The 25,640-nt window shown below is 39.2% G+C and overlaps 1 protein-coding gene across 1 annotated transcript; it reads left to right on the forward strand.

The window, feature by feature from the left end:
* Positions 1 to 220: 220 nt before the first annotated feature.
* LOC105042911 (cytochrome P450 86A8) lies at positions 221 to 2,859 on the forward strand. The gene is given in 3 exon segments (XM_010920283.4): positions 221 to 2,365; positions 2,368 to 2,488; positions 2,490 to 2,859. Coding segments are annotated over 3 exon segments (1,662 nt in total). The 5' UTR covers positions 221 to 855; the 3' UTR covers positions 2,521 to 2,859.
* The last annotated feature ends 22,781 nt before the right edge of the window (positions 2,860 to 25,640 follow it).

Consider the following 25,640-nt stretch of genomic DNA (forward strand, 5'->3'; position numbering starts at 1 on the left):
AGATTCAATGCTCCAGCCCAATTCTCACCCTTTTGTTTTTCCATTGGAAGCCCAATTCTCACTTTGGTGGGTCGTTCAACCACCTCCAAACCATCACACCAAGAGATCCTACCTCTTTTCCTTGCTTGATAAATTAAAAAATACCTTCAGAACTGTTGGCCCGTTTCATCTTCCCTCTCCTCTCCCTTTCCGTCAACTCTTCCTTGTTTCTCTTATATCTTCTCCTCTTCTTTCCCCTCCTCCTCACAAGGGGCAGTCCGCTTTTTATTACCGCCTTTATATTTCGGCATCAAATCTGTCCAATTTACTCCAATTCAATGCCCTCATTAATGGAGGCCATCCTTTTCCTTCACAATTAGGTGCTTCAACCCAACTTTAAAGACCCTACCAATTCACCAGCTTTGTAGGCAGGACCACTACCTCTCAAGCAGCAACTTGATAGCCGGTTCCACCACACGTGGCACGACTACATTGTGAGAAACATATGCATGCCAAGCTCTCCTTCATCCTGGCTAGCCTAGTTTCCCCCCTCCAGCGACCTCTGACGGCAATTTAAGACAGTTTATGCAGAGAGCCAGACCGAGAAGTATATTGTAGTGCATGAGAGAGAAGAAGAGGTGGTAGCTGGTGCGGAGAAAGAAACCAGTCTGTCCTATTAAATGCCTCTCATCTCCTCATGACCCATCTATAAATCCTTCCATCATCACACCCCACCTCCCCACCATCTTCTGGCCGGCAACACTACCAGTACTAGTATGTTAGTTTGATTCATTTTCTTTGTCATTATTACACCTGCAACTCAGTGTATACACAAACCACACACACACACCAACACTACCAAAAGAGTTAGAGAGCATGGAGACCAGCACGGTGCTGGTTGTGTTGGCATGCATCGTGGCGTATGCGATGTGGTTCTCGCGGCTGGCGACGGGGTTGCGCGGCCCGCGAGTGTGGCCGTTGCTCGGCAGCGTGCCGGGTTTGATCCAGAATGCCGAGCGCATGCATGACTGGATTGCCGAGAATCTCCGGGCCACCGGCGGCACCTACCAGACCTGCACCTGCGCCATCCCTGGCCTCGCCCGCCGGCAGGGCCTCGTCACCGTCACCTGCGATCCCCGCAACCTGGAGCACGTCCTCAAGACGAGGTTCGACAACTACCCCAAGGGCCCCACGTGGCACGCCGTCTTCCACGACCTCCTCGGCGACGGCATCTTCAACTCCGATGGCGACACCTGGCTCTTCCAGCGCAAGACCGCGGCCCTCGAGTTCACCACCCGCACCCTACGCGTCGCCATGAACCGCTGGGTCTCCCGCTCCATCCACCACCGCCTCCTCCCTATACTCCGCCGCGCCGCCGACGCCGGCAGCTCGGCCTCCGTCGACCTCCAAGACCTCCTCCTCCGGCTCACCTTCGATAACATCTGCGGCCTCACCTTCGGCAAGGACCCCGAGACCCTCTCCCACGGTCTCCCCGCCAACGCCTTTGCGAACGCCTTCGACCGCGCCACCGAGGCCACCCTCCACCGCTTCATCTTCCCGGAGTTCGTCTGGCGGCTCAAGAAGTGGTTCCGCGCCGGCAGCGAGGTCACTCTCTCCGACAGCGTCGCCCACGTCGATGGCTACCTCTCCGCGGTCATCAAGAACCGAAAGCTTGAGCTCTGCGGCGCCGACGGCGGCCACCACGACGACCTCCTCTCTCGCTTCATGAAGAAGGGTACCTACTCCGACTCCTTTCTGCAGAGCGTGGCGCTCAACTTCATCCTTGCCGGCCGCGACACCTCCTCCGTCGCGCTCAGCTGGTTCTTCTGGCTCGTCTCCACCCACCCCGCCGTCGAGCGCCGCATTCTCCTCGAGCTTGCCGCCGTCCTCTCCGACACCCGCGGCGTCGACCCCGCCGCCTGGGTCTCCGCTCCCCTCGTCTTCGAAGAGGTGGATCGCCTTACCTACCTCAAAGCGGCTCTCTCGGAGACTCTCCGGCTCTACCCCTCCGTCCCCGAGGACTCGAAGCACGTCAACACCGATGACGTCCTCCCCGACGGAACCTTTGTCCCCGCCGGCTCCGCCATCACCTACTCCATTTACTCGGCGGGCCGGATGAAGCCGGTGTGGGGGGAGGACTGCATGGAGTTCCGCCCGGAGCGGTGGCTCTCCCCGGACGGGAAGCGGTTCGAGCCCCACGACTCGTTCAAGTTCGTCGCGTTCAACGGCGGGCCGAGGGTGTGCCTTGGTAAAGACCTCGCATACCTCCAGATGAAGTCCATCACCGCCGCCGTGCTGCTGCGCCACCGCCTCGCCGTCGCCCCCGGCCACCGCGTCGAGCAGAAGATGTCTCTCACTCTCTTCATGAAGTACGGTCTCAGGATGAACTCTTCGACCGGGACCTCAATGCTGTCGCCGAGGAGCTCCGGCAGGCCCGGCCGAAGGTGGCGACGGAGAATGGTGGCCTCCCAGCCGCTGCCGGCTTTGTGAAGGCTTTTCAGGTGGGAGCGTCCAGTGCTTAAGTTTCTTGTTCCATCTTAAGCTCAAGAAGAATATTGGAATTAGAAGTTTGAAGGTGGTGTGCATGAATGTAGATAGATAGTAAGTAAACGAGTTGGTGTGAATTTGATCACTAAGATATCAGGATTATTATGTCCTAAATGGGGTTATTAGGGACAACTAAATTCAAATGTACGTTACGTTTGGTGTTATGGACCTAAATAAGAGAATGATATAATTAATGGACGTTAGTTGGCCAAAGGAGATGGTCTAAAAAGAAGCCGTGTGGAATTTTATAGCTTTGGGAAACGAAGATATTAATTCCAACCGAGAAGCCTTCTTGTATATATTAGAGCTCTTTCGTTAAGTATGTGGGTGGATATATCTTTTATTACCGTCACTTGCTTGCAATCGTTGTTTGAGCGACGGAACACGTCGTTAGTGCTTTTATTGGTGTTTTATTGCTCGTTTCCTTTGGTTGCAGCCACATGCATTAATGGCTGTCGACCTTCAATATTATGCTTGGCAATTGGTTCATCCAGTCACCTTTGATTGTAGAAGAGGGCAGAGCTGGTCCTGCAATAGTCTGTTGGGTGGCCGTACCTAGATCCAGCAACAAATGCACCCTAAGTCCTCAGTAGAAGTTGATGGGTCTTGAGGATTTTATATCTTGTTGTGTAGCTGAAACCCTATACCCTCCCAAATTAAAGATTTGGGCCTTTTGGAGAATAGAACAAACTGGCCGGGTTCTTGCAGGTTAAAATCCTAGCTGCCTGTAGGGTTTATTAATTTATTAATTGTGATCATCTCCCAAGAAAAAAACAAAGGTGATGGGCCCACGTTGATTAGTATCACTCACTTTTAACGAGTCCAAGGCCTCGAGACGCAATCATTGTTAAAGGCTACACCTTTTTTTTTTTTTTTTATGATTTAAATTAATCGAGAATAAATATATCCAGGTAATTGATTCATGCATAGTATCAAAATGTAATGTGTAAAAAAAAAAAAAAAAAAAAAAAAAAATTGTCAGTCCCATATAAAAATCAATCATCGCGGATCACGTGTGCGGTTCTGCACCGCCTGCAGTACGCAAAGAATTTTTCTTCTCACCTAAAGTTAACTCATGACGTGGACTTTCTGTTGCGGTTACAAAGCAAGTAATTGTGGTTAATGAGTAAAAAAAGGTTCACGCAGGAAATGTGGTAAAAAAAACATCTAGTCTTGTTGGTTGTGCTAGAACTATCAATTAGCTATTGGTGTTCATATCTCAACCAACCTCATTCTTAGCCGACACAATGTAGGATCAGCATTTCAGGCATCAATTATCGAGATGTATACAGAAGATAGAAGATTAACACTGAAAAAAGATAACCTGAAAAAAAAAATGATAGGAGGAAAGATTTTGGGAATATGAACAAAGAGAACGAGCATGAGAAAGACCAGGAATGACTTTGCTCGCCACCAATAGCAAGCCTAACTAAGATGGATGATGATCCAAGGGGCACATAGAGGGGTGCCTGGATCTCAGCGTGTAACCTACCCGAGCATAGTTCAATTAAATTATTTTGGGAGCTATTCCCCAAACACAAGATCTCTCACACTCCTTCCTCTGAAGCTATTCCCCAATCACAAAATCCAAAGGGAGGATGATAGCCATAAAGCTCTAGAGGTGCTCCAGACCACAGAAGTTTAGAATGGGATGATCCCCTCTATACTCTCTATAATAAATGGATTTTTGATGTAAATATTAGAATTTTGCATAGGCAAGACATGTCACTTGCAAAGTCCACACTTTACAATATAGTCCAGAAAATCTAAAGATGGAGATGATAGACATTTGGAGCCCTACTTTATGCTAAAAACATATCTAGATGAGATCCCCTTCCATTTAAAATTAACCTCAAATGTAGCTAGCTAGAGCTCAGAGCCAAAATAAGTCTGCCAAGCATCCAAAAGTTTGAGGTGATCTTTGCGGACCCTTACTCGATATACAGTGCTCGCACACGCATCTAACACACACACACAACACACAACACAATATATATAATAATATATATATATATATATATATATATAATATATATAATATATATATAATAATAGAGAAATAACGTTGGCGGAGTCTCTATCCGCCACATGTGCAACACAGATGCCTCCATCTACCGTGTATGCAATATATATATATATATATATGAACGAGGGACCAAGAAGGCATTGGAGTACACGCTGCAGGCGTTACGGGCATCGAGAGGTTGGGTGAAGGAACGGTGCTGGAGCAAAGGATGAGCTTGCATGTGATGGTGGCAATCTACTATAGCCTAAGAGGTGGTGCCGATGCTGGAGCAGGCGATGGCGGTGGTATCGGAGGTCGGAAGGGCACTGGAGCATGTGCTAGCGGTATTCTCTGGGTATATGCAGCTTGAGACATGCACTTAATGCTTGAAAAGAGAGCACAAAGATCAAAAAGTTTCTTAGGTTCCAATTGGGGTTTTTTCTCAAACATACGAGTTTTTGTGTGAGTTATGGCAATGTGAGCGGCAGAAAGCCAAGGAGGTTGAGAGCAGGGGCATGGAGAGGAGCCTCGTGCATCTAGTGAAGGTGGTGAAAAGGCAGAGGGCAACATGGAGACTGTCGACATAGGGGAGAGAGAGAAGGAGGTGGAGGAGGGCGAGGAAAGAGAGGAGCAAGGGAGGTTGAGGCCAAGGATGCCAAAAGAGACTTTATGACGGCCAGTGAAGGTGGCGAGGAAGTGGAGAGTGGCAAGGAGGCCATTGACCGAAGGGGAGAAAGTAGAGAATGAGGTAGAGGAAGGCAAGAAAGGAAGGAGGGCCATAAAGGGCAAAGGGAGGGCGGCGGATACGACGGGAGATCTTTTAGAAATCCCGCACATTACATGGTTATAAGCCAGTATATAACATAAAATAGAGACAAATTGGGGTTGCATGCATGGGCAGATAGGAGGACTTCTAATCAATAAAAGAAGTGAGGGGATCACTACTCTCCCTCCCCTCTCCCCCCCCCCCTCTCTCTCTCTCAACAATTGGCAACAAACTCTTGAAAGAGAATAATGATTTCAAAACAATTGTAGTTTTAGACAAGCAAGTGTTTAAAAGTTGAGATCCCAGCTATCTTGTTTGGTGACCATGATCAAGATTAAAAGTCTCAGTTTTTTTATCCTGACCAACATAGAAAATAGGTTACTGTTGAAAGAATTGAGATTTTTTTGATATCTCAGTAAATATTTTTGGACTTAGATATTTAAATCTTAATCAATATAATAAAACCAATATTAGCAAGTATATTAAGATATTGATTTTAAACATTATTAGTTAAATTTTACCAAAAAAATTATTAGTTAAAAATATATTTAAGGAAGTAAATAAGTTGTTGAGAAAATATTGGTCGACATGTTATATCACATAAATTGATATCTTGAGATTTATCCATTTATATCACCCAAGACTTTGAAGGACCGATATTTCTAAATATTGTATTGGTTAGAGGGTTTTGATATTAAGATAAAACTAAGATCTTGACTTAGATAGAAATCTTGTTAGTAGTTAATGCTAACCTCTTATACATATAACCTAGGCTCGAATTTCATTTCTTCTTGTAGTGAGAGTTGACCATGAGTGCTTGAAGTTTTATACAATACACTGAACTTTATCTCTATCAAGAGATGGATAAATCTAAGCTGATGATAGCAGTGTGTATAAAGAAAAGAGATTTGTGGGTAGTGATGAAGGAAATTATTACAGAATCCGATGGTAAAGAAAAACAAGTTGTTTCGAAAGGAGAAATTAATTAAAAGGATCGAAAATGGAGGCAAAGAAACTTAGAGACCTAAAGTTTGCTTCTTATTCGTAATACTATCTGTGTACAAATGGCTATAGCGATAGTCTTTGTCACATGGTCGCTATTGTGGGCGGTCAAAAATAAACTTAATTTAAACTATATGGATAGGATGAGTCGGGATTATATCTTCGAAAATCTAGAATAATTGTTTTATGAAAAAGTAATAAAAGAGAATTGATTGTGAAAAAATTAAAAATAAAACAGTAAGAATTAAACTGCAAGTGTAAAGTAATTTGTAAATAAAAGCAAGTCAGAAAGATAACTCAGAAATTCTAAATCCACCATGCAAAATAAATTTTTTTTCTTCTTTTTTATATTACAATATTAATACTTGTGAGTAAGGTATTAGTATAGTTTATTTCTAAGAGGTACGGACCGTATCCGTAGATCACAGCTCGTTCGTTTAGAATATAAACAATCTAAATCTAATTATAAGATAGAAGATTTAATCTAACATACAACAATCTATCTCTCTTAGGCACGTACTGTATCCAAAAATCACAGCACGTCTGTAGATAGGCCTTGCAGACTAGATCAATATCTCAGAAAAATAAAAAGATATGATAAAAGTATAATTTTATTACATAAAAATTAAATATAAAAAGAAAATAAGAATCCATTTATAGACTTTATCGTCTTTCCGAGTTAGAGGTGTCTAACCATGCATAGAGATCTCCATCGCTTACTCCATATTCTTTCTTTTTTTCCAAAGCCTAAAACAATAACAAAAAAAAAATTAAATTGACTACTACTGCTCCTCTGTTGCCTGCTTCCGCTCCTCTTTGCTTTATCATTTTTTTGGTTTTCTGTAGCCCCCTTTTTATAGAGCAAAAATATGGCTGAAATCGAGTGGTAGTAGGCTTTTAATCATATTCAAAATTCTTAACCTACGCCTGTCGTCTGATCAGTATTAAACAGTCCAGATCTGCCATTATTGATGCCTTATCAGAGTCAGAATTCACCCTGGCCATCAGATCAAGTGTCAAATCAAATAAGAGCCATCCGATCGCACCAAAAATCTTTCCAAACTTCTTCTTTTAGCCATCCACTAATCCCAACCATTCCATCAAGTATTGAATCGATGCCATCCATCGGATTGCACAAACCCAACCCCCTTTCTCCCATGTACCACAACAAAAAATCGGGAACATTATTTCCATGAGCCGCACGTGAGCTCGACATTGATCAGCCCATGCACCATGTATGGGCTATGCGGTATTGTTCTGTAAGCCATGCATTGATCGCACGACTGGTTTTCATGCACCGCATGTGGACCACATGGCTTTTTTTTTTTTGGCTTTTGACTTTTAGATTTCATTCGGGATCCATTTTGAGTCTGATTTACTTTCAATTTTCTTTCTTTTAACTTGCGAATCGGACTCTTTGCATTGGTGATCATCATTCCTACAAAAGCATTAATTCTTAAGAAATAAAAGTCAATTAGTGGATATTCTGATATTTTTTGAGATATTTATTATATTTATCATTACACTCCAAGCTAAGCATATGACAAATGCCACATACCTATAGGACGGGCTCTATAAGCATGCAAGACTATAAATCAAATCATAAAAATTTCAAAATGATAATAATAATAAGCCTTCAATCCTTAAAATAATTTAATAAAAATTCTAATAAATTATTTTCATTAACAAATAATCTAGGATATTCAATCTAGATAAAATATTTAAATTTAAGCTAAATTAATAAGAAAACCAATTGATACAAGCATTCGAGATAGCTAGATCTACTAATTACTCCAAGCAATCTAGTACGATCCCCCAAGTCCTAGGCAATTCATGATTTAGAATCCAAAATTATAAAAGAAAAAATAATGAGTTACACTAGCCTAGTAAGCAACATAACATATTATAATGGGGTTTAAGCATGTTGAGCAAATACATACATAATATAATATTAATTAAGAAGAACAAAACTCGAATAATACATATTTTTTAAAAAATATTTATTTTTTATAAATTGATAATAGTCTCAATATCAGCTATAGTCACGTAACTCAATAGCATAGGTCTGATAATAGAAACATATTGCACAAAGTATCTGATAACATATACCACTGTTTTAATCATTGATGGCTTGATGTTGAAAATAATTTCTCAAATTATAAATTGACAGATCCAATGTATAATCTGTTGGATTTTTTATGTCGGGACATGCATGTATGTTTTAAAAATTTTTTTCTAAACATGACAGCGAAATAAAAGATTAAAACTTCTTTTAATCTATATCATACATGCATAAAACATAAATCATAAGGATCTACTTCATATGCTGAAATTGAATATATGCTGAAATTAAATGTGTGATCCAATCACATACCTGTTTCACAATTTCTTTCTTCAAATCTGGATCTGGAAGAGAAAAGACTCTCGCTTAGCCGTGCAAGTATCTGATCTCTATTGATATCCACTCAAAATCAGTCTAGAATAGCCCTCTTAATATTAATTTTTTTTCTCTAAGAAAAATCAACCCGTGAATCTGAACGAAACCTGGATCGCGATCAACTCTTTAATCCTTTCCTTGATCTTCTTTTTCTCTTCTTCTCTTACTTTTTCTTTCCTAGATTATGGAGCAACCAGAGACTACAAAACAGCAAATAAGAGGGATGCCCAACAGCCTTTGGGCATGAAAAAAAGAGGACGCCCAAGCTTGGGGCGTTAATGCTCCAAGGGAGAAGAGAGGGAGAGGAGAAAAGAGGGGCGTGGGGCTCTCCTAAGGGGGCATGGGGTTGCTGGTTGAAGTGCCTAGATACCTTAGAGGAGGCTCCTTTAAATAGACATAAGATTTGAATTCTATTCAAAATCAAATAAGTACTTAATATAACTCCTAATTACATTAGGAATCCTTATTTCTTTAGTTATTTAACTTTCTTTAGGAAATCAATTAGGTGCCAACTAATGGAGTCCTTGTACCCACAAAATCACACCCCACTTTGCACCTATGGGATGCCCCATAAAGGATCCACACACCCTCTAATAGATGGATACATCTAACTTGATCAAATCAAGTGGCACCCAATCAAAACTATCAAAGAAATTATTTAAGGACTTGCACCCTTAATTCATTTGATCCAAAATCTTAGGCACCCAACAATTGGAGCCCAATGAATCTAATTCATTTAGATTATTAGCAGGTAATTAAGTTTGAATTAATCTTATCAAATAAAAAATTTAAATGTAAAGAGAAAATTAGATCCAATCATATGTTAGCAAGATTATCCTGAACCTAATAGGATTTTTCTAAATCCAATTGAGACTTCATAAGCCCAATTGCTTATTCCAAGTCTAATCCCTTTGTTGTATGACTCCATAGGTTTAATTCTATCTGATAGTGAGATATACAAAGATCTCTATTATTATATCATTGAAACTCTTTTCAATGGATCGAAATAATTACACTCTAACTCATCAAGGATTGTCGATCCTGAGCAATCTTAGTGAGCTCTCACAATCCACCAGTGACATCTAGCAGTATGCAGTGGCAATTCAGTAGAACTGAAAATAAATCTTAAGATATAGTTAACGTGTGATTCAGTCCCTCCATTGTGATTTCCGACTAGATGACAGATCATAGATAAATCGTCAAACCTCATCATCAGTCATATGATAAATTCGATCCATTCCAGTCCAATTGTGATCCTTTATGAAAATTTTTTTTCATCAATCACACTGTTGTGGCCACAGACTCTCAGACATAGCCTCTCAAATTTTATAAGACTATCTTTCTATCAAGATCGATAGATCCAATCTTGATGCGCACCCAACTCCTACAGTGGATCAACTATTGCCAGCATCCACTACAAAGGCTCATTGAGATCATATTTATATGTTAGTCAAACTCCAGCAGCCACATTGCGAGCAGTTGTACCATCATAGATAAAAAAATATTCACACAATTACAGCATCGAGATAATCACTGACGATTGAGTAGAAATTCAAGTGATCTCTCGTATGGTCATGCTCAGTACTAGTTATTCTTTAACAACTATCCGTACTTATCGTTCAGTATCTCTACACTATAGATCAGAGACTCATCTACTTCGAAGGAAGCAATCTGTGCGTCGGTCTATCTGGATTGATCACCGTCCTCATGATGATACTATGGCTGAGAGTATTTAAAAATTAAATACATGTCTCTAATTCTCAACACTTTAAAAATATATATCGAAATATTAATTTTATGGACGATTCAAAGATACATCACACTTAAATAAAAAATAAACTTGCTCTTTTATTGATCAAATCAATGTATTAAGTATAAAATTTTATCCTAACTTTATTATAATGTGTCAGCCATATTGACTTTTAGATCATACATCTAACAATCTTCCATTTAGACTAAAGTCAATTGGCCACTAATCTAAATCTCATCCACTCAAGATGGATTTTCATTTTTGGCTGGCTCAATTACTTTATCAGTGGATCTGCCATATTATCCACGGAGTCTACTCTTCACACCTCAATATATTTCTTTTTGAGGTAGTCGCATATGATATGATACCATCGCTCGATGTGCTTTGATTTCTGATGAGACTTTGGCTCTTTAATAAGTGTTATGGCTCTATTGTTGTCGCAATAAAGTGGTATGGCATCAATATCATAACCTCAAATTTTACGATAAATTTTTTGAACCAGAAGTCTTCCTTTACAGCATCCGAAGCAACGACATATTCAGCTTCTGTGGTCGAATCCGCTATGATGGATTGCTTGTAACTCTTCTAACTAACTGCATCACCATTGCAAACGAACACATATCCTGATATAAATTTTTTATCATTAGGATCAGACATAAAGTCTGAATCAGTGTACCCCTCAACTCGCAACTCAGAACCTCCTCCAAAGATCAAGAACAAATTCTTAGTTCTTCTCAAGTACTTAAGGATGTTCTTCACAGCTATCCAGTGCTTCTCGTCTAGATTCGACTGATACCTGCTCGTGATACTCACAGCAAAGACAATATCAGGTCGAGTACATAGTATGGCATACATGAGGCTCCCAATAACTAAGGCATAAGGAATCCTATTCATGCACTGAACTTCCTCAGATGTGGTCGGACACATCATTTTGGAAAGATGAATACCATACCTAAGAGGTAAAAATTCTCTTTTAGAGTTTTTCATGATGAACCTCTTCAGTACTTTCTCGATGTACAGCTTTTGTGACAGGCCTAGCATCCTTTTAGATCTATCCCTATAGATCTTTATTTCAAGAATATAGGATGCTTCCCCTAGATCTTTCATAGAAAATTCTTTAGACAACCATCTTTTGATCATAGTCAATATGGGAATATCATTCCCAATGAGGAGAGTATCATCCATGTACAATATGAGGAATGTTATTAAACTCCCACTGACTCTTTTGTATACACAAGGTTTCTCTTCATTCTTGATGAAGTCAAATGATTTGATAGCATCATCAAAATGATGATTCCAACTTCGAGAAATTTATTTTAATCCGTATATGGGCCTTTATAGCTTGCAGACTCTATGATCACCATCATCAAATGTGAAACTCAAAGACTACTCCATATAGATATCTTTCTCAAGATATCTATTCAGAAAAGCAGTTTTCACATCTATTTGTCAAATTTCATAATCATAATAAGCGACAACAATAAGCAAAGTGCATATAGATTTTAGCATGACTACGGACGAAAAGATTTTTTGATAGTCAATTCTCTCGTGCTGGCTATAATCTTTTGCCACAAGCCTAGCTTTATAGGTCTCTATCTTACCATCGGCACCTATTTTTCTTTTGTAGATCCATTTACATCCAATGGGTACTATACCCTCAGATGGATCTACTAAGGTTCATACTTGGTTCGAGTGTATCGAATCAATTTCTGACATCATTGCGTCTAACCATTTCTCAGAATCGATGTCAAACATTACCTCATCGAAAGTATTAGGATCATCACCATGATCTTTATCTGCCATAAGTAATATTTCTTTTATTTTCTCCGTAAGCATAGCCGTGTACCTTTCAGGATATCAGAAAACCTTGCTAGATCTACGAGGTGGTAAAGGAACGTCAACTACTGACTCATGAATAATGGGTTCCTGAGAATCTATAGCTCTTTGTTCTTTAGAGACCTTCTCTTCGAGCTCAACTAACATCCCACTGCCACCATCTTGAAGAAACTATTTTTTTAAAAATATGGCATTCCGACTCACAATCACATTGTGATCTTGTGAAAAGTAGTAGTATCCCATTGATTTTTTTGGATATCCTATGAAATAAGCTATTACAGATCTATCCTCTAATTTATCAGCCATCTGTCTCTTGATATAAACCGGATATCTCTAAGTCTTAAGATGACCTAGACTCGACTTCTTACCGTATCATATCTCATATGGTGTGGTAGGAATAGATTTTGATGAAATCCTATTCAAAAGTGAATGGCAGTTAATGAGGCATATCTCTAAAGATATAAGGGTAGATCAGTGAAGCTCATCATGGACCTGACCATATCTAATAGGGTCCTATTCCTCCTTTCAGATATCTCATTGAGATGAGGTATTCCGGGAGGAGTCCATTGAGAGACTATGTCGTTATTTTTGAGATATCTCAAAAATTTTTGACTAAGATATTTGCCTCCTCGATCAGATCGAAGAACCTTAATGGGTTTGTCTGTTTATTTTTCTACTTCATTTCTGAATTCTTTGAACTTTTCGAAGGCTTCAGATTTGTATTTCATCAGATACACATATCCATACCTAGACAGAATATCAGTAAAGATAATGAAGTAACTATAACCACCCCTGACCTGCATATCAAATGGCCCACACACATCAGTGTGTCCAAGACAAGTAACTCAGTGGCCCTTTCCCCATGTCCTATAAAGGGTAACTTGGTCATTTTTCTTTAAAGGCAAGATTCACATGCTGGATATGACTCTAGATGAAGAGAGCCAAGGATCCCATCCTTTTCTAATTTATTTATCCTGTTCTCTCCAATATAGCCTAGTCTATGATGCCAAAAGTACTTCTCGTTGATTTCATCTCTGGATCTCTTTTGACCTACGGTACTCACTATTTGCTTGTTCAAATTCACATTCGCATCAACATGCAAGTGATATAGACTGTCAATTAAAAGATCTCGTACAACTAATTTATTTCATAAATAAATAAAATAAAAATTTTTATTGAAATTAAATTCAAAAGCTTCCTGTGCTAGCATAGAGATGGAAATCAAATTCTGACTAGTTATAAGAATAAAATAATAATATTTTAAATCTAATCTAAATCCTGTCAGTAATCGAAGAGGATAAGTACCAGCAACTTCTGCAGCAACTTTTGCTCCATTAACGATCCGAAGAATCATGTCACCTTCCTTCAACCTCCTACTTTCTATTAAACCCTACATTGAGGTACATATATGAGTACTCAAACCAAAATCTAATACTCAACTAGAAGTAGAAAAAATCGTAAGATTAGATTCAATTACGAGCATACCTTCTAAAGGTTTATCACCCTTCTTAGTCTTTAGGCTCTCCAAGTAGAGTGGACAGTTCCTCCTCCAGTGGCCTTCAGCATCACAATGAAAATATTTTTCCTTTGCTTCAGTCTTCTTTGGAACGTCCTTCTTTGGCTTGCTCTCTTTCTTCTGCTTCTTAGCAGATTTAGTCTTCTTCTTCCAACTAGACTTTCTTTTGGAAGAAATCCACTCCACAGCGAGAACATTGCCCCTTGAACTCTTCAAGATTCCTTCCATAGTGACCAACATGTTGACTAGTTCAAGTATAGTGCAATCGAGTTTGTTCATATGAAAATTTACAATAAATTGACTATATGAACTCGTAAGGGATTGAAAGATCAAATTCATCTGCAATACCTTATGCATATCAAGCTTGAGCTTTTCAAGCCCCTCAATGTCCTTGATCACTGTCATACAATGCTCATGGACTGACTGTCTTTCGCACATCTTCAAATTGAAGAGTCTCTTGGATACTTCAAAGTACGCTATACGGCTCTGCTCATCATACAACTCTTGTGAGTGAGTGATCATAGCCCTGACAGTGGGCATATGCTCATGCTGACTTTGCAACTCATTTGACATAGAAATTAGTATATAGTACTTAACCTGACTGTCTTCATCCGTCCACTTTTCATAAGTAGCTTTTTGCTCAGCAGTAGGACAGTTTGATAATACTAGAGATTTCTGATCGAGTACATTATCTAGTTTTTCAAAAATCAGGATAATCTTGAGATTTCTTAGCCAGTCTTTATAGTTTGTTCCGGTCAAATGATTGGATTTAAGGATGCGGGCTAGAGGATTTGAGACTGATATTGTTTAACTGCGAGAGTAGAGATTCAAGTTAGACTTTTGCACTTTATAGTTATATTTACTTCTAGAGATTTTAAGATACAAACAAAGACTCTCACTAATTTTTTGGATCCCTCTACTCCCTGAATGGAAAATGAAAACTCTAACATAATAATTGGATTCCTAATGGGTGCTGTGATCATCGATGCCATGTACCTCACCTAACAATTATTGGTAATATGCACATCGATGCATGGATAACTCTTTGTCCAAATGCTTCTCTAAGCATGTTGCAGCGACTTGGTCTCTAAGTCATGTGGGCTCACCTAACAGTTATTGACCACACTCTTTAGTTAAATCCAACCCACCGTGCACAAACAGGTGTAAGACCGTCATTGGGTCCCTCATCTAACAGTTATTGGGCCCAACTCCATCCTTACTCTAGAGTAATTCTTTGCTAATAAAGAAGTTGTGTGCTCCTGATGCAACTGAACCACTATAACCAACCGAGAATAATCAACACCAGTAGCACGCCCGCACATCTACAATGATGGAAGACCTATGGACTTAATATTTGTGAGGAGGTTTAGGTTTAGGTCTCATCTAATCAATCATCATATAACTGATCTAATTGGCATGGGCTAAATCAAAAATACCAAGCAATCTTATTCAGAACTCAATCTTCTAAATTGGCTAAGTCGAGATCAGTGGGGGTCCCCCCGTTGTTTTTTTTAGACATCAATAAATTGACCAAATCAGCAAACGAAACCAATTAAATAATCACTTCTCAATTACTTGTCTTAGACACCAATAGGTCAATTGGTCCAAAGAGATTAACTCAAGTGAATCAGGCTCAAACCATTGAGCCAAATTAGATCCTTAAGTTAATCGATTCTACATATGAGATTTAATCGATTTGATCAACAACAATTGCATAATCATATAACTTAATTAGTCTAACAGTAATCAACACTTGACTCAGTTTGATCAATTACTTAATCGAATTAAATCCATAATATTCAAATCAAAAATCCTAAATATAATCTAATTATATGACCTAATTTTTGATTTTTTATAACCAAAACTCTCATGTATAAATACAAATTTCAGATTCTAAAACTAAATTTTAGATCTAAATTTTTTATATAAAAGATAAATTTTAAATCATGAAACTAATTTTTAAATTTAACAGATAAACACATATTTCATATATGTATGTAAAATTCATATCTAAATAAAAATTTAAATCGATCCATAATATCATATATCTCATATATAAATCATGAATCATATTGAAAATAATTTTGTGACCTAAATATGTAGTTATATATCTCATATATGAATCATGAATTAGGTCAAATAAAATTTTAAATTTATACATGCATCTACATATCACATAATTATGAACTAGAAATCGTTTTAAAACAAAATTCAGATCTATGCATACTTTCACATATCAACTATATATTTTATAATTAAACCTAAAATAAATTTTAGATTTAAAATATTCATCTATACATCTCATGTATCAAGAAAAAATCAGATTTTGAAACTCTTTTCAAAATATATATGTCAATTTCATGCATATGAAACCCGTTGCTCTGATACTATTATTGAATTTTCTATGTTGGGACATGCATGTATATTTCAAATTTTTTTTTCTAAATATGACAGCAGAATAGAAGATTAAAACTCTTTTTAATCTATATCATGCATGCATAAAACATAAAGCATAAGGATCTACTTCATATACTAAAATTGAATATGTGATCGAATCACATACCTGTTTCGTAATTTCTTTCTTCAAATCTGGATCTGGAAGAGAAGAGACTCTTTCTTAGCCATACAAGTATCCGACCTTTATGGGTATCTACTTAGGATCAGCCTGGAACAGCCCTCTTAATATTGATTTTTCTTCTCCAAGAAAAATCAGCCTGCGAATCTGAATGAAATCTGAATCGCGATCAACTCTTTGATCCTTTCTTTGATCTTCTTCTTCTCTTCTTTTCTTACTTTTTATTTCCTAGATTATGAAGCAACCAAAGACTACAAAGAGATGCCCAAGCTTGGAGCGTTGATACTCCAAGGGAGAAGAGAGGGAGAGGAGAAGAGAGGGGCGTGGGGCTCTCCTAAGGGAGCATGGAGCTGCTGGTTGAAGTTCCTAGAGACCTTAAAAGAGGCTCCTTTAAATAGGCATGAAGTTTGATCCTATTCAAAATCAAACAAGTATTTAATATAACTCCTACTTGCATTAGGAATCCTTGTTCCTTTGGTTATTTGACTTTCTTTAGGAAATCAATTAGGCGCCAACTATTAGAGCCCTTGCACCCACAAAATCACATCCCACTTTGCACCCATAGGATGCCTCATAAAGGATCCACATGCCCTCTAATAGATGGGCATGTCCAACTTGATCAAATCAAGTGACACCCAATCAAAACTATCAAGAAAATTAATTAAGGACTTATACTCTTAATTTATTTGATCCAAAATCTTAGGCACTCAATAATTGAAGCTCAATGAATCTAATTTATTTAAGTTATTAGCAGATAATTAAGTTTGAATTAATCTGATCAAATAAAAAATTTAAACGTAAAAAAAAAAATTGAATCCAATCATGTGCTAGCTGTGGAAAAAATCAGTGCAGGGGTAAAATGGTAATTTTAAATTTTTTTCAAAATCACTATTTTACAGTGAAAATTATTAATTAATCTAATTAATTAATAAAAATTTATCCTACACTAGGATCTAAATATGATATATAGCATGCATGCATTTAAATTTAAAATTTAAAATTAAACAGTAAACACTTTACTGTAATGTGTTCAGAACACAATACCTTTGTACGGATAGTAGATCGCCGTAATCTGATCACCGTCGGGAGAGTCTGATCATCGTGATGCAGCCACATAGCATGTTTGGCCTCTGCGGATCGTCCATACGAAGCTCCCGATCTGATCGACTCCTCACGAGTGCTAGCTCGTTGTAGAGTCCTTTCAACGGTCGATGCTGATCGAACTCCTTCGATCAATGTCTGCCAATTCTTTGGATGCTCTGGATCATCAGCAGACATGCTTGAGAGGATGTTGAAGATCTTTCTGAAATTTGGTGGGCTCACGACACTCGTAGCTCACCTTCTCACTTTCCGAACTCCAGACTGAAACCCTGAAGAACTCATTGAAACCCTGCGCATACTTTTTCTTTATTTTCTTTCTTTTTCTCTTGGAAGGATATTGACCTTCACCTTACACACAAGGTTTCCTCACGCCCAAATTTTCTCTCCAAAATTTTTCTTTCACACGCCCCACTCTTCTCCTCCTTTTAAAACAATGTCAAACGTCTTATCCACGTGAGAGGATAAAGATGAGTAATTGCACATTTGAATTCAAATCAAATTTTGAATTCAAATGGAAACCAATTTATTCCTATCCACTAAGGACGTGAAAAGAGAAAGGCGTGGCTAAATTTGTGTGTGAGTGATTTCATGAGAAATATTTTTTCGTGTAAAAAATGGGACGTTAAAAGAGGATAAGGTCAAGGCGCTAAGATTGGTTGCTCATTCAAATTCAAACTTTTGTTTTGAATTTGAATGGCCAACTAATCATCCTTATCCACTCATTTGGCGCATTAAAGTAGGACGTGAGGAGGGCTTTGCGTGAGGAAAAATTCATGAGAACTTCTTTCTCGTGAATTCAAATGGGCGCAGAGGAAGTGAGGTGGCGTAGGGAGAATGGGTCAAGGGGGTTTCATTATTTAAACCAACCTAATTGAACCAAATAAGTTAGGCCCAATTAGACTAATTTAAATCCAACTTAATTAGGCTTAATTAGGCTCAATAAAATCCTAATTAAATCAGGAATTGATTAAGCCCAACCACTGATCATATCAGGGATCAAACCATCTCGACGATTAGGTCAACTCTTAACCTAATTGGGTCAAATCCAACTGAATCCAATTCAATTGGACTTGATCCAAAATTAATTACTCAATCAAATTGAGTTAATTAGCGATCAAATCACTAATTAAATCTCTCATAAATATTGAGTCCAAATCCGATGGATAATCGGACATCAGAATTCATCGATATGTAATCCTGATCGAAGAATCCTAAACCAGTGGGACTCTTGACCCCGGTACCCAAAATGTGTGAAATTCATGATCAGAGAATCTTGATTCTCGATCACAGAATCTCAAACATGAAGAACTCTTCACCAGCTATCAAATCAGATAGGAACCTCTAATGTGTGTAACCCCGCAGGTTTGAACCTAAGTCGGTAGCACAGGAACCAATTCTTGTACTAATCGAAATGACCATCTAGCAATGGTACCCGACGATCGGATAGGTCGAATGGTCACAATCGCAACACTCAAAACCTACGTGAATATGGTTACTGTATAATTCATCCTTTTGACCTCTGTGTTTAAGATGACTCAGGGTTAAACTGTCAACCCTGATTAGATCATCCGAATCGTGCTCAACTCAAATAGTCCTGTGACTCCTCACAAAGACTATCCTGATCAAGATTTTGCTAAATTGAAATACGACTGTATACAGCTCCTAAACTGGAGTGGTCAATCCTATCTTAACACACGCACCGACAAGTCAAGTACTTGACTACACCCAGCAGCCTTCCGTCACTGAATTAGAAATTCAAGTAGTCCAGTGCCTAAGTGCAGTGAGTTGCTTGCAAGTCACCGTGGCGATCCCAGGTTGGAGGAATATTTATATCCATATTTCATTGGAGCAAATCTTGACAGCAGAAATAGCTTCAGAGTCGATCACGTTTAGTGCAGATGTACCCTTATATCTCACATGTATGCCATACCAGTGTCTCCACACTCATTGGTTAAAAGGACAACCAACCTATATGGCACACAACAATCTATGCTTGATAAACGTTGTTGTCCTTGGTAACAACGTATCATTTGATCGCGAACAGATTTAAAGACTAAACGACAAATCCTCCTTTATCGAGTCTAAATAGTCCTAAGGACTTCACCACAACATAGGAGTTCATTAGAAGATGAAATATTTTGTGATGAAAAATATCAAAATAATTTTTATTAATTCATAATTCATGTACATATACAAAAATGAGCACAACCGTCAACAGACTGACGATTGACTTTGGGACACTATTCCCAACAATCTCCCACTTGGCCTAAAGCCAATCGGTGCAGTATCTAATACCCATCTTCGACTTGTAGTCGTCGAACTCCTTCACTGCAATGGCTTTAGTGAATGGGTCGGCCAGATTCTCTTTTTCATCGATCTTCTGAAGGTCAACGTCACTTCGATCTATAATTTCTCAGAAGAGATAGTAGCGGTGCAGAATATGCTTCGTCCGTTGGTGTGCCTTGGGTTCTTTCGCCTAAGCAATGGCTCCAAAGCTGTCACAGTAGAGCAGAACTGGACCAACAAGGGAGGATGCTACTCCGAGCTCGGTGATGAATTTTCTCAGCCACACCACTTCTTTGGCAGCATCTGATGCAGCGACATCTCCGCCTCGCAAACTGAATCAGCCACTGTGTGTTGCTTGGAACTCTTCCAGCAGATAGCCCCACTATTAAGGGTAAAAATAAATCCTGACACACTTTTGCTGTCATCGTGATCAGACTGGAAACTAGAGTCTGTAAACCCTATAAGTCTCAAGTCTGATTCACCATAAACAAGCCACTGGTCCTTAGTATTTCTTAAAAACTTCAGGATAGTTTTAACAACCTTCCAGTGATTCTCCCCTGGATCATATTGATATATACTCACTATCCCTAGAGAGTATGCCACATCTGGTCGTGTACATATCATGACGTATATGATAGATCCCACTGCCGAAGCATATGAAATCCTACCCATACGCTATCTCTCTTGAGGTATTGTCAGACAATCCCTCCTCGAGAGAGAAATTCTATGGCCTATCGGTAGATAGCCTTTCTTGAAATTCTCCATGCTGAACCTCTTCAGCATAGTATCTATGTACGTAGATTGGGATAAATCAAACAATATTTTAGATCTATCCCTATAGATCCTCATCTCTAGGATGTAGGAAGCTTCTCCCAGATCCTTCATGGAGAACTATGACGACAGCCAAATCTTTATTCCTTGTAATACAGGGATATCATTCTCCATTAAGAGAATGTCATCCACATACAATACAACAAATACTACTACTGGACCATTAGCCCATTTATAAATGCAGGGCACTTCTCCATTCTTAACGAAGCCATACGTCTTGATCGTCCTATCAAAATGTATGTTCCAACTTCGGGATGCCTGCTTAAGTCCATAAATGGACCTCTGTAGTCTGCACACCTTAGACTCATCTGTGAATGTGAATCCTTCAGGTTGTATCATATACACCTCTTCGTCCAGCTCTCTGTTTAGAAAAGCTGTCTTCACATCCATCTGTCAGATTTCATAGTCCAGATGGGCAGCTATCGCAAGCATAATCCTAATGGATTTGAGCATTGCCACAGGAGAAAATGTCTCATCATAGTCTATACCATAACGTTGACGATATCCCTTGACAACCAAACGGGCTTTATAGGTTTCCACCTTTCTGTCTACACCCCTCTTCCTCTTGAAGACCCACTTACACCCTATGGATTTTACTGAAGCAAAAATTCAGTGCAGGGACAAAATGATAATTTTAAAATTTTTTCAAAATTACTATTTTACAGCGAAATTATTAATTAATCTCATTAATTAATACTAATTAATCCTACACTAGGATCTAAATATGATACAACAGCATGCATTTAAATTTGAAATTCAAATTTGAAACAGTAAACTTTTTACTGTACTGTGTTCAGAACATATCACCTTTTGCGGGTAGTCGATCACCGTAATTCGATCACCGTCGGGGGGCTCTGATCGTCATGTCGCAGCCACACTAGTGTCTGACCTCTTCAGATTGTCCACATGAAGCTTCCATCTGATCGGCTCCTCACGAATGCTAGTTCGTGATTTCACCCTTTTGATGGCTGATATTGATCGAACTCCTTCGATCGATGTGTGCCAACTCCTCGGACGCTCCGGATCATCTGCACGGTTGGTTGAGAGGCTGATGGATCTCTCTTTGAAATTTGGTGGACTCACGACACTCGTGGCACACCAATCTCACTTCCCGAACCCTAGGTAGAAACCCTAGGATACACACCAAAAACCCTGTGCCCAATTTTCTTTCTTTTCTTTCTTTTTCTCTCGGAAGGTTTTGGACCTTCACCTCACGTACAAGGCTTCCTCACACCCCACTTTCTTTCATTGCCCACGCCCCCTCCCTTTCTCATTTTATAAAACATCGCAAGAGATGTTGAAAGCGTGTGAGTGGATAAGAAGAGGTGGTTGCTCACTTAAATTCAAATCAAATTTGAATTCAAGTGTCAACCAATCTTATCCTCATCCATTTGTGCGAGAAAAAAGAGATGGCGAGGCCTTTTTTTTGTGCGTAGAGACTTTCACGAGAAACCATTTCTCGTATGGAATATGGGGTGCACAAAAGAGGATAAGCTGGCGCATGGTTATTTGGTTATCCATTCAAATTCAAAACTCCTTTGAATTTGGATGGGTAACAAACCAAGTTAATCCAAATAATTGGCGCACAGAAATATGGATGTGAGAGAGCTTTGCGTGGGAGAAAATTCACAAGAAAATTTCTTCTCGTGAATTCAAATGGGCGCAAGGAAGTTGGGTGGCGCAGGGAATTAAAACAAGATGGTTTGATTCAAATTGAGCCAACCTAATTAAAATAGGTTAAGCACAATTAGACCAGATTAAACCCAACACAATTAAATTTAATTAGGCTCAATAAAATTCTAATCAAATCAAAAATTAACTAAACCTAACCCCTAATCAAATCAGGGACTAAACCACCTTAGCGATTAGATCAACACTTAACCTAATCGGGTCAATCCAAACTGAATCCAATTCAATTGGACTTGATCTAAAAATAATTACTCAACCAAATTGAGTTAATTAGTGATCAAATCACTAATAAAACCTCTCATAATTATTGAGTCCAAATCTGATGGGCAATCGGGTATCAAAGTCCATCAATATGAAACCTTGATCGAAGAGTTCAAATTTCAAATTCAAAATTTGAAATTCAAAATTTTGACCCCAGTACCCAAAATGTGTGAAACTCATGATTAGAGAATCCTAATTCTCAATCATAGTCCCAGACACATAAGACTCATAATCAGCCATCAGATCAAAAAGAAACCTCTAATGTGTGTGACCCCGTAGGTTCGAGTCTAAGCCGGTAGCACAGGAACTAATTTCTGTACTAATCGAAATGACCATCTAGCAATGGTACCCGACGATCGGATAGGTCGAATAGTCGCAATCGCAACATTCAGAACCTACGTGAATATGGTTACCGTATAATTCATCCCTTTTGACCCCTGTGTTTAGGACGACTCAGGGTTAAACTGTCAACCCTGATTAGATCATCCGAATCGTGCTCAACTCAATTAGTCCTGTGACTCCTCACTAGGACTACCCTGTCCAAGGTTTTGCTAAATTGAAACACGACTGTACACAGCTCCTAAACTGGAGTGATCAATCCCATCTTGACACACGCACCGACAAGTCAAGTACTTGACTACACCCAGCAGCCTTCCATCACTGAATTAGAAATTCAGGTAGTCCAGTGCCTAAGTACAGTGAGTTGCTTACAAGTCACCGTGGCGGTCTCAGGTCGGAGGGATATTTATACCCATATCCCATCGAAGCAAATCTTGACAGCAGAAATAGCTCTGGAGTCGGTCACGTTCAGTGCAGATGTACCACTACATCTCACCTGTATGCCATACCAGTGTCTCCACACTCCTTGGTTATGAGGACAACCAACCCATATGGCACACAACGACCTATGCTCGATAAATGTTGTCGTCCTTGGTAACAACATATCATTTGATCGCGAACAGGTTTAAGGACTAAGCGATAAATCCTCTTTTGTCGAGTCTAAATAGTCCTAAATACTTCACCACAACACAGGAGTTCATTAGAAGATGAAATATTTATGATGAAAAAATATCAAAATAATTTTTATTTATTTATAATTCATGTACTAATACAAAAGGAGCACAACCGTCAACAGGCTGACGATTGGCTTTGGGACACTATTCCCAACATTTACTCCTTCGGGTGGATCAACCAATGTCCAAACATCGTTGACTTTCATAGACTCCATTTTGGATTTCATGGCCTCTAGCCATTTCTCAGAGTCGGGTCTCTGCATTGCATCCATGTATGTGATCAGATCCTCATCATTTTCATCAAGTTCGATAGGATCATCGTCCCGGACCAAGAAACCATAGTATCTGTCCGGTTGATGTGGTACTCTATCAGATCGCCTTAAGGGTGCTTGAACAATGGGCTCCGGATCTGATCTAATCAAATCCAGTTCAGGTTTAGCAACTTGCGTCGGATTTTTTACCTGTCGAATTTCATCAAGTTCGACTTTAGAGGCAACATTCCCTTCACCAAGGAACTCCCTTTCCAAAAAGATTGCCTTAAGGCTGACAAACACTTTTTGCTCATCAGCTAGGTAGAAGTAATACCCTTTGGTCTCTTTTGGATATCCTATAAAATTACACTTGTCAGACCTAGGTCCAAGCTTGTCCGTAATTAAACGTTTAACATAAGCCGGACACCTCCAAACCCTAAGGTGCGAGAGTACTGGCTTACGTCCTATCCATATCTCATATGGCGTTTTGGTTACAGACTTACTCGGAACCCTATTTAGAAGGTAACAAGCCAATTCGAGCGTATATCCCCAAAGGAAGATCGGCAGATCAGTAAATCCCATCATGGATTGAACCATGTCCAACAAGGTCCGATTCTTCCTTTCAGATACACCATTATGCTGTGGTGTTCCAGAAGGTGTCCACTGAGAGAGAATCCCATTCTCTCCAAGATATGTCAGAAAATCATTGGAAAGGTATTCACCTGCTCGATCAGATCGAAGAGTTTTAATACACTTTCCAGTGTATTTTTCTACCCATTTTGGAATAGTTTGAACATTTCAAACAACTCTGACTTATGCTTCATTAAATAGACATACCCATACCTCGATAGGTCGTCTGTGAAGGTTATGAAGTAGAAATATCCACCTCTTGCACTTGAGCTCACGGGTCCACATACATCAGAATGTAGAGCCAAGAGTTCACTGGCTTGCTCACCTTTTCCAGTAAAAGGTGACTTGATCATTTTACCAAGAAGACAGGACTCACAGGTTGAAAGTGATTCATAATCACCTACTTCAAGAATTCCTTCTTGAGCTAACCTGTTTATCCTGTTCTTATTGATATGATCTAGCCTACAGTGCCGAAGGTAGACTTCTGACACATTATCTATTCTAGGACGTTTACCGGAGGTTTGAACCACATTAACAGGTTGTGATAGAAAGTAAATTCTATTATTAAGTTTTCCAACAAACATTGTAACACCATTCAAAATGATATTGCAAACATTTCTTTTTATTAAAAATTGATAACTGTTCATGGCCAAAAGGCCTACAGAAATAATATTTAATAAAAAGCTTGGACAATAGTGACATTCACTCAGAATTATATTTCGAGAATTGATTATAAGGTTCATGATTCCTAATGCTAGAACTGAAACTTTGCTTCCATCTCCAACGTTCAGGAATCTCTCGCCTTCATCAAATCTCCTACTGACCTGCAGACCCTGCATCGAATTGCAAATATGATAAGGGCTTCCGGTATCCAATACCCAGGCAGTAGTATCATAAATGGAAAAATTACAAGGTATTATCATATAAGTACTGTTGGTGCAAAAATTCGCTTGCGTCGGAGAAGCTGGAGTCGAGGGAGTCGCGGTCGCCGTCGGGACCTGTAAAGGAAGTCTAAACCGGAGGTGGGGTTGCTCCGACAAGACCCTCCGACGCTCAAGTCAGTTCTCTGCCTCAACAAGAATGGAGTGCTCAAACGGAGAATTTAGCAGAGTTTTTAGGTAAAAAACTAGAGCTTAACGAATAACGTATCTGGGACCCCTTTTAT

This window comes from Elaeis guineensis, chromosome 4 (genome assembly GCF_000442705.2).
Source record: "Elaeis guineensis isolate ETL-2024a chromosome 4, EG11, whole genome shotgun sequence".
NCBI lineage: Eukaryota > Viridiplantae > Streptophyta > Magnoliopsida > Arecales > Arecaceae > Elaeis > Elaeis guineensis.